Source organism: Trichomycterus rosablanca, chromosome 10 (genome assembly GCF_030014385.1).
Source record: "Trichomycterus rosablanca isolate fTriRos1 chromosome 10, fTriRos1.hap1, whole genome shotgun sequence".
Taxonomy (NCBI): Eukaryota; Metazoa; Chordata; class Actinopteri; order Siluriformes; family Trichomycteridae; genus Trichomycterus; species Trichomycterus rosablanca.
In genome coordinates, this window is record NC_085997.1 from 18703191 (window position 1) to 18717906 (window position 14716).

General features: G+C 38.8%; 1 protein-coding gene across 2 annotated transcripts in view; it reads right to left on the reverse strand.

Annotated features, from left to right (window-relative positions):
* dock1 (dedicator of cytokinesis 1) overlaps positions 1-14716 on the reverse strand; it is a 469250-nt gene that overhangs the window by 399266 nt on the left and 55268 nt on the right. For both annotated transcript variants that reach the window (XM_063002899.1, XM_063002901.1), the window contains exons 2-6: positions 9280-9363; positions 8830-8870; positions 8641-8696; positions 6281-6377; positions 1966-2114 (exon numbers count right to left, since the gene is read on the reverse strand). In XM_063002899.1, coding sequence (XP_062858969.1) covers positions 1966-2114; positions 6281-6377; positions 8641-8696; positions 8830-8870; positions 9280-9363 — 427 coding nt within the window. The remainder of the gene's footprint in view (positions 1-1965; positions 2115-6280; positions 6378-8640; positions 8697-8829; positions 8871-9279; positions 9364-14716) is intronic.

Genomic DNA, 14716 nt, shown 5'->3' on the forward strand with positions numbered 1-14716 from the left:
TATCGTTTTTTTGGGGGTTTGAGATCTATCCATTTTTATGGTAGGGTAGATCTCAGAGTTTGCTGGTGGTATAAGTTTCCAGTTCTTTTTGCTTTCTCATTCTATGCTCTCCAAATGGAAGGGATGACATACCTGTCTCACCTATCTATCATGCTACAAATGACTATTTTGTAAATGCATGACTTTACATCACAGAGAAAACATGTGGTTGTCCTCACTCAGCCAGATTAGTGGCTTTCATGCGACAGAGAAGACAATGTGGGAAGAAATTGCAACATTTAAGTTGCATGTTGGGGGGGTGGCTGGTGTTAATGCTGAAACTAATGGTTTGTCACAACTGGAGAGCAACTAAAAACCGGCATGAGATCATGAGAGAGTGACAAACATGTTTTGCTAATTGTTATTACATGTAATGATGCAAAGCATTTGCAGAGCGAGTTCCTGTACATTAGATGTTGCTATGAAAATGTTCCATGAATGAATGAGCATATTAATAAATATCTGTAATCTGCACTGCAGCCAGCACTGCATCATGTCTATGTCATGCCTTATGGGGGATCTTGTGTAGATACTTTGTTCCGCTATCCGTTTTTATGGGAAAGTGGATCTCAGAGTTTGTTGGTGGTATAAGTTTCCCATTTTCTTTGAAAAGCTGCTGTGGTGTACATTAGATGGCAGGCAGGGGTATTGTTGGATTGGGGATGTTACGGCTTGCTTTGCTGCCAAGTCTGATTGTTGGGTTGTACAGGTAGCAACAGATTCACAATTGGGAGTAGGAAATGACTAGATTGGGAGATAAGGGGGAAAGAAATAAAAAAAGGCTACAAGAGTATGCCTAGAGGGCTTTCTCTCCTGCAGATGTAGGTGTCTTGTGCCATTTCAATTTGGAGCTGCAAAAAGACATGGACACCTACCATTAATTGCTTTCTGAGAGTACCTTTCTCCCCAACATAAGTGTGTACAACTGTGATTCAGAAACTCCTAACTTAACAAAAACTCCCAACAAACTGGGCGAGATGGCTGCACAAGGACCAGAGCAAGGCCAACCATGTCTTATAATAATAACAGCATTCGAACTGCCAGACAAAAGCGTGAACACAATCCTCATAGGACTGTTCAGGAAAAACTGTGGTCTCATATACACCCATCAGCCATAACATTAAAACCACATCCTTGTTTCTACACTTCTTCTTCAATGGTCAGGACCCCCACAGAGTAGGTATTATTTAGGTGATGGATGATTCTCAGCACTGCAGTGACACTGACATGGTGGTGGTGTGTTAGTGTGTGTTGTGCTGGTATGAGTGGATCAGACACAGCAGCGCTGCTGGAGTTTTTAAATAGCGTGTCCACTCACTGTCCACTTTATTAGACACTCCTACCTAGTTGGTCCACCTTGTAGATGTAAAGTCAGAGACGATCGCTCATCTATCGCTGCTGTTTGAGTTAGTCATCTTTAAGACCTTCATCAGTGGTCACAGAGCGCTGCCCATGGGGCGCTGTTGGCTGGATGTTTTTGGTTGGTGGACTATTCTCAGTCCAGCAGTGACAGTGAGGTGTTTAAAAACTCCATTAGCATTGCTGTGTCTGATCCACTTATACCAGCACAACACACACTAACATACCACCACCATGTCAGTGTCACTGCAGTGCTGCAGGTGTTCCTGTGGGGGTCCGGCCATTGAAAAACAGGGTGAAAGCAGGCTAAAAAAGTATGTAATAAAAACAGATGGACTACAGTCAGTAATTGTAGAACTACAAAGTGCTTCTATATGGTAAGTAAAGCTGATAAAATGAACAGTAAGTGTAGAAACAAGTAGGTGGTTTTAATGTTATGGTTTATTTTTGTCTTTTTATTTTTAACTAGGACCCACAGTAACCCAGTAATCTCAGGCGTCATTCTAACAAAAATATAACAAAGTACAACAGCAACATTCTGTGAAGAACATCAGCAGGACTACGTACTTGTTCCCGTAGTCAATCTTGGATGTGACCTTCTGCTTGAGTTCCGACAGCTCATCCTGTGGAAGGGTGCCTGACAAAATCTGAGATCTCCACTCAATGAGGTCGTAGATCATGTCACGCACAGTATTGAACATCTCACGCTTGTCACCCTGTGGAGAAAACACACACACACACTGCCTGGTTAGTCTGTGTATACAGTGTAATAAGATCTAATTATGCTGTCATGTTCACCCTGACACAGCAGGAGTGGCAATTTTAAACAGTCAACACAAATATATTCAGCATGTTAAACTAGACATCAGCTTTAAGCAAAAAAAAAAAAAAAAAAGTCAAAGTTTAAGCTGTTTTCATTTAAATTTAATTTAAATTTAAATTGTGATCTTAATTTTTAGCTTTTTGAACTTAAACCTGATCTACTGCAAGACAGTTAAGCTTGGTGTAATAAAGATCTTACCAGTCAGTAACTGATTCATTGCTACATCCACTGAGGAGCACTGCTCATTAATACTTTAAAAGTAACCCTTGGAGTGATTGGGTGTCCCAAAATTATAAATTAAGGTGTTGAAAGACAGAAGACAGATGTTAACCTCTTAAGCAAACAAACTGAACTAGCATTAATATCACAGTATGTCCTGTTCATAAATAATCCACTAAAATGCTACGAACCCCTGTGATAATCAATATATTCTAGCTTAGATTTTCCAAACACCTTGTTCACACTTTTACAACTGGCTGCAACACAAAGACTGAGAATTCGGTTACTGTCTCCAATTACATCTGGGTTCCTCAATGTAAGTAAAAACCTTAAAATTATAATGCATTACTGGTTATGATTTGCAATCATTTATGAAGTTATTGACTTACTATTAAACATTTGCATTTGTGTTGTTAAATGTTAAATGTAAGTGTATATAACCCAAATTGTTAAAGGTAAGCGTATATAATCCAAGTGTTGAAGGTAAGTATATACAGTATAATCCAAAAGGTTAAATGCAAGCGTATATAATCCAAGTGTTAAAGCTAAGTGTATATAATCCAAACATTAGCCCTTCTTTGCATTATTTTTTTCTCTCTGTGGAAAAGAAATGTTGTTTGTTAAAGCCACTGAATACACAGAAAAATAGTAAAAAAAAAAATTGAAATTCAGCTTTTTAAAAAAAAAAAAAAAAAGATTTTTAATTTGTAGCATATATATGCAACAAATGTATATCTCACCAATAGATTTTGGCAGAGCGGCGATTTTTTAAATTTATTGCAAATTCGCTACACGATGCAATGAAGGGTTAAATGCAAGCGTATATAAACTAAAATGTTAAAGGTACGTGTATATCATCCAAATGTTAGATGTAAGTGTATATAATCCAAATGTTACATGTAAGCGTGTATAATCCAAAGTGTTAAATGTAAGCGTGTATAATCCAAATGTTAAATGTAAGTGTATATAATCCAAAAATCCAAATGTTAAATGTAAGTGTATATAATCCAAAAATCCAAATGTTAGATGTAAGTGTATATAATCCAAAAATCCAAATGTAAAATGTAAGTGTACAGGTCCTTCTCAAAAAATTAGCATATTGTGATAAAGTTCATTATTTTCCATAATGTAATGATAAAAATTAAACTTTCATATATTTTAGATTCATTGCACACCAACTGAAATATTTCAGGTCTTTTATTGTTTTAATACTGATGATTTTGGCATACAGCTCATGAAAACCCAAAATTCCTATCTCAAAAAATTAGCATATTTCATCCGACCAATAAAAGAAAAGTGTTTTTAATACAAAAAAAGTCAACCTTCAAATAATTATGTTCAGTTATGCACTCAATACTTGGTCGGGAATCCTTTTGCAGAAATGACTGCTTCAATGCGGCGTGGCATGGAGGCAATCAGCCTGTGGCACTGCTGAGGTGTTATGGAGGCCCAGGATGCTTCGATAGCGGCCTTAAGCTCATCCAGAGTGTTGGGTCTTGTGTCTCTCAACTTTCTCTTCACAATATCCCACAGATTCTCTATGGGGTTCAGGTCAGGAGAGTTGGCAGGCCAATTGAGCACAGTAATACCAAGATCAGTAAACCATTCACCAGTGGTTTTGGCACAGTGAGCAGGTGCCAGGTCGTGCTGAAAAATGAAATCTTCATCTCCATAAAGCTTTTCAGCAGATGGAAGCATGAAGTGCTCCAAAATCTCCTGATAGCTAGCTGCATTGACCCTGCCCTTGATAAAACACAGTGGACCAACACCAGCAGCTGACATGGCACCCCAGACCATCACTGACTGTGGGTACTTGACACTGGACTTCAGGCATTTTGGCATTTCCTTCTCCCCAGTCTTCCTCCAGACTCTGGCACCTTGATTTCCGAATGACATGCAAAATTTGCTTTCATCCGAAAACAGTACTTTGGACCACTGAGCAACAGTCCAGTGCTGCTGTTTCGGGTTCAAAAGTGGCTTGACCTGGGGAATGCGGCACCTGTAGCCCATTTCCTGCACACGCCTGTGCACGGTGGCTCTGGATGTTTCTACTCCAGACTCAGTCCACTGCTTCCGCAGGTCCCCCAAGGTCTGGAATCGGCCCTTCTCCACAATCTTCCTCAGGGTCCGGTCACCTCTTCTCGTTGTGCAGCGTTTTCTGCCACACTTTTTCCTTCCCACAGACTTCCCACTGAGGTGCCTTGATACAGCACTCTGGGAACAGCCTATTCGTTCAGAAATTTCTTTCTGTGTCTTACCCTCTTGCTTGAGGGTGTCAATGATGGCCTTCTGGACAGCAGTCAGGTCGGCAGTCTTACCCATGATTGCAGTTTTGAGTAATGAACCAGGCTGGGAGTTTTTAAAAGCCTCAGGAATCTTTTGCAGGTGTTTAGAGTTAATTCGTTGATTCAGATGATTAGGTTAATAGCTCGTTTAGAGAACCTTTTCATGATATGCTAATTTTTTGAGATAGGAATTTTGGGTTTTCATGAGCTGTATGCCAAAATCATCAGTATTAAAACAATAAAAGACCTGAAATATTTCAGTTGGTGTGCAATGAATCTAAAATATATGAAAGTTTAATTTTTATCATTACATTATGGAAAATAATGAACTTTATCACAATATGCTAATTTTTTGAGAAGGACCTGTATATTATCCAAATGTTAAAAGTATGTGTATATAATCCAAAATGTAACATGTAAGTGTATATAATCCTCAATTTCTACCTAGTAAACGTTTGCATTTGTAAACCCTTTGGAGGGCCCTGCAGCCCTAATATACTTACAGAACATAGGAACTTACATTAAAACCCTAAAGGTAAAAATACAAGATAAGCATCTAAGAGTTTACAGCCTCGTTTAGGGGTCCAATAATGACAACTTGCTGGTGGCTAAGGTTGAACCATCAACCTTCTGTTTACTAGTCCAGTACCTTTACCGCTGAGCTATCACTGTACTATTGTTTTACTGATTTTTTGAAGGCAAATGAAGGGATGTACATAAAGAGCAGTGCTGTTGCATCGAACCCATCGTTCTCTAGATATGACGCATAGACCGTGTATTTGGTAAGTTATCCTATTTTTAACCCAAAACCTTATGCTGTATACATTAAAACAACATCAATGAATGTGTACAAAGCCTGCAGAACTGGAACGGTAAGAGATCAGCATTAACTTATTATCTAGAGATTATCAGTTAAGACTTGGATGGCAGAACTTTCCAAGTGCCCTATGTCCGGTAGCTAGAATCTGATTGGATCTGACATACCTGTCTTGCCTATCTATGGGGCTACAAATGACCATTTTCTTAATGCATGACTTCACATCACAGAGAAAACATGTGGTTGTCCTCACTCAGCCAGATTAGTGGCTTCCATGCAACAGAGAAGACAAAGTGGGAAGAAATTGAAACATTTAAGTTGCATGTTGGGGGGGTGGCTGGTGTTAATGCTGAAACTAATGGTTTGTCACAACTGGAGAGCAACTAAAATCCAGCATGATATCATGAGAGTGACAAACATGTTTTGCTAATTATCATTACATGTAATGATGCAAAGCATTTGCTAAGCAAGATCCTGTAAATTAGATGTTGCTATGGAAATAAGTTACATGATAAAATGAGCATATGAATAAATATCTGTAATCTGCACTGCAGCCAGCACTGTATCACGTCTGTTTACATCAGAATTGAGGACTCGCAAGGTTACCAATAAATCACACAATAAACAAACTCAGGATGGCATGCGGCTGTGTTATCCATGCTGCAGTTTAGTGAGCAGCAGAGCCATTTCAGAAACAAAAATGGGCCTCTTCATCCCATAACCAGAACTTTTACTCACCACATACAGGTCCTTCCAGATTAACGCCCATTCCCGCAAAGTGGTGGTAACCTCATGCACCAGAGGCAGCTCAGTGGGTATTACTGTCTCCTTTGGTCTAGGATAACAGAGCAAAATGGGGGAAACAGTAAGTAAAAAAAAAAAATCAAATTTTCCAAAAACACACAGGAGCAGATTCATAAAGATTTGTAGCTTTTCTTGTACAATGCTGCGGTAATACTACTACTGTTACACTAAAAGAATGCTGGGCTGATTTACATCCAGACTCAACAATGAACGGAAGAACAGAAGGTCCTGAATTTGGAGAAAAAAATTTTAATCAAATCATCCTACACCTCCCACTGTCAACAGGTAATATGTGAAATGTAAGTGTAAATAATCCAAATGTGAAATGTAAGCGTATGTAATCTAAATGCAAAATGTAAGTGTATACAATCCAAATGTAAAATGTAAGCGTATATAATCCAAATGTTACATGTAAGAGTATATAATCCAAATGTGAAATGTAAGCATATACAATCCAAATCTGAAATGTAAGTGTATATAATCAAAAATGTTAAATGTAAGTGTATAGAGTCCAACATGCTAAATGTAGGTGTACAGTATATAATCCAAATGTGAAATGTAGAGTCCAAATGTTAAATGTAAGTGTATATAATCCAAAATGCTAAATGTAAGCATATATAATCCAAATGTGAAATGTAAGTGTACGGTACAGTGTATCACAAAAGTGAGTACACCCCTCACATTTCTGCAGATATTTAAGTATATCTTTTCATGGGACAACACTGACAAAATGACACTTTGACACAATGAAAAGCAGTCTGTGTGCAGCTTATATAACAGTGTAAATTTATTCTTCCCTCAAAATAACTCAATATACAGCCATTAATGTCTAAACCACCGGCAACAAAAGTGAGTACACCCCTTAGTGAAAGTTCCTGAAGTGTCAATATTTTGTGTGGCCACCATTATTTCCCAGAACTGCCTTAACTCTCCTGGGCATGGAGTTTACCAGAGCTTCACAGGTTGCCACTGGAATGCTTTTCCACTCCTCCATGACGACATCACAGAGCTGGCGGATATTCGAGACTTTGCGCTCCTCCACCTTCCGCTTGAGGATGCCCCAAAGATGTTCTATTGGGTTTAGGTCTGGAGACATGCTTGGCCAGTGCATCACCTTTACCCTCAGCCTCTTCAATAAAGCAGTGGTCGTCTTAGAGGTGTGTTTGGGGTCATTATCTCGCTGGAACACTGCCCTGCGACCCAGTTTCCGGAGGGAGGGGATCATGCTCTGCTTCAGTATTTCACAGTACATATTGGAGTTCATGTGTCCCTCAATGAAATGTAACTCCCCAACACCTGCTGCACTCATGAAGCCCCAGACCATGGCATTCCCACCACCATGCTTGACTGTAGGCATGACACACTTATCTTTGTACTCCTCACCTGATTGCCGCCACACATGCTTGAGACCATCTGAACCAAACAAATTAATCTTGGTCTCATCAGACCATAGGACATGGTTCCAGTAATCCATGTCCTTTGTTGACATGTCTTCAGCAAACTGTTTGCGGGCTTTCTTGTGTAGAGACTTCAGAAGAGGCTTCTTTCTGGGGTGACAGCCATGCAGACCAATTTGATGTAGTGTGCGGCGTATGGTCTGAGCACTGACAGGCTGACCTTCCACCTTTTCAATCTCATTTTGGAGGAAAAATGACAAGCAGTGCTCAATTTGGACATTTAGGGGTGTAGTCTCTTAGGGGTGTACTCACTTTTGTTGCCGGTGGTTTAGACATTAATGGCTGTATATTGAGTTATTTTGAGGGAAGAATAAATTTACACTGTTATATAAGCTGCACACAGACTACTTTTCATTGTGTCAGTGTCATTTTGTCAGTGTTGTCCCATGAAAAGATATACTTAAATATTTGCAGAAATGTGAGGGGTGTACTCACTTTTGTGATACACTGTATATAATCTAAAATGCTAAATGTATGTGTATATAATCTGAAATGTTAAATGTAAGTGTATATAATCCAAATGTGAAATGTAAGCATATATAGTCCAAATGTGAAATGTAAGCGTATACAATCCAAATCTGAAATGTAAGTGTATATAATCAAAAATGGAAAATGTCAATGTATATAATCCAAAATGTTAAATGTAAGTGTATATAATCCTAATGGCAAATGTAAGCATATATAATCCAAATGTTAAATGTAAGTGTATATAATCCAAAATGGCAAATGTAAGCATATACAGTATAATCCAAATGTTAAATGTAAGCATATTTAAAGTGTGTGTGCACATTTAATGTTCAGTAACCAGGGTTCTAAAATAAAAACAAGATCACTTACCCACTGCCTTCAACTGTGGCCTCTTTCAGGTGTATGCAACAGGCAGGAAATATACCCTACAAGTAAAAAGCCACCAAAAAAATGGGCACAAAAACAAAACAAACCCCCCCCTTACCAAAAACTAAATATATATTTCTCTAGCAGATAAAGAAGCTGGCTTGAAGCCAAAGTCTTCATTAATTCATTTACCTTCTTTGAGCGCCTCCTAAGTCGATGCCCCCTGTACCACCCTGGAAGACAGGATGTAATCCATTACTGATACAGTGAACAGCAGTGATTGCATTAGACTAATAAAATGCATCTCATTACCGGTACACAAACTCGCCTTCCATGCACACTTGCATCACTGTTAACACTAGATGTGTTTAATAAATCACACGCTGACATGATCTCTGAGAGACTGAATAGAACATTTATTGCTAATGATTTTTACAATCTGTAGATGCTCAGGGGCTCACATGCTTCTCGTGCAATTTTTCCCTCTCCAATAACACCTCTACTGCTATAGAATTAGCCCCCCCCCCCACCCACCACCACCACCACCACCACCACCAGCAGCAGCACCACCACCAGCACCACGACATACCTAAAGCAAACCCATTACTGACTGAGGAAGCCAGATATGAGTGAAAACCTTACCTTCATAAGTTTCCAGTATATGTACAGTGTCTCCAATCTGCAGTGACAGCTCCTCGTTGCTGTGGGCATCATAGTTATAAATAGCTGGAAGAAAAAAGGAGGGAGATCAGAACCAATACAACACTAAATGATAAATGAGACAAATGGCAAGAGATCTGATATCATTTCTCCAGTTCACCCTTGTTCTTCTCATCCCACTGGTTGGTCTAGGTCAAGTGACTTAGATGCTCAAGGCAAAACCATGATTATGTGCTCACCGTCTCTTGGGGAGTGCTTTGTATTACCATCCATTCAGCCTTCTGTCTGATGCAGTCAGGGCTTGATGGACTGTGATAACATGTATTCAAGCAAGTTGCTCAGTACCTTTTAAAGCCAAACAGCCCCACATTACAGATAGACCCATGCTAAATGTACCAGCACAGTGGAACTGATGTACTGTTCTGCCTGGCTAGCTTTGTGTCTGCACCACTACTGATGTTTGTTGCCAAAAATCTGTAGACAATATTCCAATATTGTAAAGAAGACTGACACAGTGGTAGCTCAGCAGTTAAGGTACTGAACTTGTGATCAGAGGGTCAAGCCAACTGTTGGACCCCGAAGCAAGGCCCATAATCCTCAATTGTGCTAACTGTACTTCCAATTAGGGCTGGGCGGTATATCACAAATATTGATATATTCGATATTACTTTTTACACGATGTTGAAAATTGCCATTTCCGATATATCGAGTATGCGTAGAATACACAGATTACCATTTGAGAACATTTAAAACAGAGAATAAAAGCACTGCGCTGAACGCTTTCCTTCTCGAGTTCGCATATGAGCGGGTGGGCGGTTGCACGCACACATAGAAACTGAATCACTGAGTAAACGAGTCAGAAACTACTCTCTTCAAACGAATCGGTCATTGGAATCAAATCAAGGAGCTGTGCTCTTATCTATGGTAAAGATTCGTTCGTTTTGCTCACTCTGTTTCAGTTCATTTGTTGAAGAGATTCAGATGTATAAACCAATCAGAGCTTCCAAATTCAGATTTTGAGCGGAATTTCAATCTCTCTTCAATGGTTATTGTATAAGTGACAGCTTAGTGAACAAATTACCAGTTTCAGCTTTTTACCGCGAAAGCCGACAATCTAAAACGGTTTTCATTAGTTAGGTGGATAAACACATTTAAATATGGATTTTTATATTCTGGAAATATTCTGGAAACATACAAGAAGGCCTCCAAGAAGAAAAAAGGGGATTATATCTCTAATGAAACAACACACGGATATAGAATATATTTTCTCAATTTGATGCTCAGGTAAGCAGCGGTTATGATTTTATGCTGCTGTGTGGTTGATCTGGGTCACTGTGCTGTTGTTTAACATGTGCTTTTATTTTGCAAAGATAGTAAAGCATTATCAAATATTGAACTTTTTCGGGATTTTTTTGATGCTCATTTATTTGAAGTAAAATGGACAGCATAAATGTGATTGTGAGATTCTGCTGGTTTGTTTGATATAAATATTGTCAATATTAATACAAATACAGCCTTGTAATAATTCAAAATATAAACACTAATTAGTCAGAATTTATCAGAACTACAGTATTTTTTTGTTTTTAAGGTAACTTATAAACAATATAAGCTAAAATACGGACAGTGGCCTGACATCGTACTTTACGTTTACATTATATTGTATCATATTGCCACTTCTCAAAAGCATATCGAGATATGAGTTTTTTAGTCATATCGCACAGTCCTACTTCCAACTGTAAGTCACTTCGGATAAATGTGTCTGCTAAATATCATATGTAAATGATACATTAGGTTTATAAATGGTCAACTAGTTGATTTCACATTTATTCCATTATCATCACTAGTACACACATCATTTAAGTCAACAGCCCTCGGCAGCAAAATATCTGGGGATTGGGCTGTTTGTGTAATATATGTTTATATATTTAGGGACAGTGGTAGCCTAGTGGGTAGAGCTTTGGACTATCAATCTGAAGGCTCTGCCATGCAGCCACTGTTAGGCCCTTGAGCAAGGCACTTAACCCTGTCTGCTCCAGGGGCGCCGTACATTGACTGCCCCTGCGCTCTGCCACCAGCTTGGATATGCGGGGGAAAAAATTCATTGTGCTGTACAAGTGTAAATGTATATATAACAAATAAAGGCTTTCATAATTCTTTTATATTAGTGCTCCATTTTAAAAGCTTTATCTTGCATTAGACTGAGCCTGGTGCGAGAGCCACTGCATAGTATAAATTAGCTAAGTGAGTTTGCATGGAATAGCCATTTACCATATCATGAAACAGTGCTAAAAGAGTATGTAGAAACAAGCTTAGTAAGAAAGCACTAAATATTAATGTAACGAATGGCATAACAGGATAAACAATTACTGATACATTCTATTTAATTGCTGGGGGGAAAAACAGACTAAATATATACACATTAATATAGATGATACATAGACGATGTACATGCACAGACTATTCACACATGATCTATTTGTAAATTGCTGAGTATTAAATTAGTTATTGAAAGCTGCACAGGAACAGCCCCCATCCATGATCATCCCTGTGTGTCCTTACTCCTAAAAGCAAGAGCTACCTTCTTCCTCTGAAGCCTCTAAGCCCATATGCTAGCTCCCTAACTGCTGAGTCACCTTTTTACACATTCTGGACCCACCCATTGTAACCTATAAATTCCCAAGCTCTATTCACTGACCTCACCCCACAAAGAAAAAGCCATGTGATTGGACAAGATAGAGACAAAGAAAGCAACACACATACAAAACAGGAAAAGGATGTTGCAGTTCCACAAGCATGGTGCCGCAATGTGCTTATAAAAGAACCTGATAAAGATCTAGCAATAAGTAATGGCAGTTAAGATGGATAAACAACCACTTCAAAGAGTGATGTTACAATTACACCAAAACCATGCACTGATGTATTGAAATGGCTTGACAGTCCTTTCAATGAGGCTGAAAAAGGGGACAAGAAATTATTTAACTGCAGTTAACTTGCACACCACACTCCTCTTTCCTTTTACCAGCAGTACATTGAGCTTTCAATTATAGTTTGAACCCTTTCTTTTCTCCTTCTCCCATCAATCCTGCTTCTTTTAATCCTCTTCATGAGTCACAAAAAATAGACCCCTCACACCAACTGGACCTGAAACTTCTAAACAATGTGCGTCAACAGGAACTGACCAAGTGACGTCTTTTCTCAGCAATTTACGCATCACGTGGAAACCATTTTTAAACCTTGAATCGACACATCTGTCTGAGTTCTCAAGTTTGTCATAAATGAAAAAAAAAATACTTCAAATACTAAACAAGTGTGACCCAAAAACAAATCGTGCGTTTAACCAGTCAAAAATGTACACCGTTAGCCTGATAAATTTGTACCCAGTCTGTACCAGATTCTTCATGTGGAGAATGCATTATGGCTAGTTCACACTAGACAATTTTTGCCCTGATTTGCCGGCTCAGCTCGGCTCTCAATCGCTATGTGTGAACTGCTCAACAACTCGATCCGAGCGGCTCGCCGATGAGAGATATCTAGCTTGCCAGATGTCTGGATCAGAGTTGCCCAACTGGCAATGAGTGCTATGTCGAACAGCCAATGAGAACGCAAGATACGGTGTGAGGGGAAACACAGGGGAGGAGTGTAAAAAGGTGGGACAGGGGCAAAATGTAGTTTTATATCAGAATACATCATCATACACACAAGTTTTACAGTATTTCTGACCTTATTGTTCTCTACAAAACCAACACCAATGTTGCATTGCAAAAATATTTATTAACCTCCAACTCATTATAGAACAAACCATGCCAAATCCACTCCGACTGCTCGCTACTTGTTGACGTGCATTTTTGGACGTGGTATAATTAAACCCATTGTCACTTCTCGCGTTTGTTGACGACTTAAAAAATCATCAACTTAGGTTTGTATTACACAAAAATAGTCCTCCCTAAGGAACTCACCAAAGCCACCCAGCTCACACGAGTGGCCCCGTGTTGCCCAGGTTCCTTATTGTAAAGCACATACTGCTCTTCTACTGAATCCACAAAGTTGAATCAGTTCATCTGGACACAAGTTTGGTTTAGAGATATGTTTCGTCACTCATTCAAGTGACTTCTTCAGTCTGACGAAGTGGATTTGTGTATCTCAATTACTGAGCATTCATTAAAAGAATCCATTGAACAGCCCTATGAAACTGTTGTACAAGTGACCAGGGCAGGATTTCCTGTGGCAAGTCTCTCTATCTCTCGATCTCTCAATCTCTTGACCTGTCTGTCTTAACCGCAGTGCAACAGGTTAAGTTGTTGATCCTTTAAAAGTTGTTTAAAAGCCACTGAAAACTCCTAAATCAATTCACACACCAGTGACCCAAGGCTGCACGGTAGAAACTCACTCCATTAGACTCTGTTAGAGCATTTAGAAAGATCACTCGGCTCTTATTCACTGATATAACTGAAGAAATGTTGGGGGTTTAAAAAAAAAAAAAAAAATCTCGAAAGCTTATTAAGGAAGACCCAGCATTTAAAATAAATTATGCATAATACGATATTGAATACTATAGCATCGCAACAACTAAATGATAAAACTGATTATCAGAATAGGAGGTAATAAATTTTAATGACATTTTGTCAGCCTATTGTTCATTCCAAACTAACACTGCTAAACATAAAACTGCCGATGAATCGAGTCGGCCATGCCAATGTACACTGAATCCCAAATTCACTTCTAGTTTGTATTTAAGTGCACTGCACAGGGTTTAACCGTTTTTGCGTCTCCACACTATGCAGCTAAGTAATGTCAAATAATCTTGGTGGCTATTAGCACTAAGTGCAGGTAATTAGCACTAATTACCAAAAGTCTAAAGACAACGTTGGCTGCATAGGATTGTAATAACCCCACATTAAATAAACCAATCCAAATAAATACAGTGCTGCTGTATAACATAGCTTGTTTAATACCACAAGTAATAATTTAGATTGTAATTAATTACTAGTTGCCATTATTATCCTTTATTTCCAACTGGGATGACGGTGATTAAGCAATTAACCAATATCAGAAAAAGAAGACATTGTTCGATTAATGCTGGAGGTTGAAAGTATCTGAAATCAATTCAAAAGGCTGAGGCTTGATTTTGAACTGAGTACAGAAAAAGAGAGCAGATTTAAAACACACCCCAACCCATCCTAAGGGCACATGCTCCAGCTTTTAATCCAAAAAGTCACATGCATGTCTATTATTAAAATTATGAACAATTAACAGTGAAACCATGTTGTGTCAATATGGAGTCTGACTGAAAGTTAAACTCTGCACAGTTTCAATGATTCATCATCTTTCAGCAACTACACTAGGGACAGTTGTAGCCTAGCAGGTAAAGTATTGGACTAGTAATCCAAAGGTTGCCAGTTTAAGCCCCACTATTGCCAGG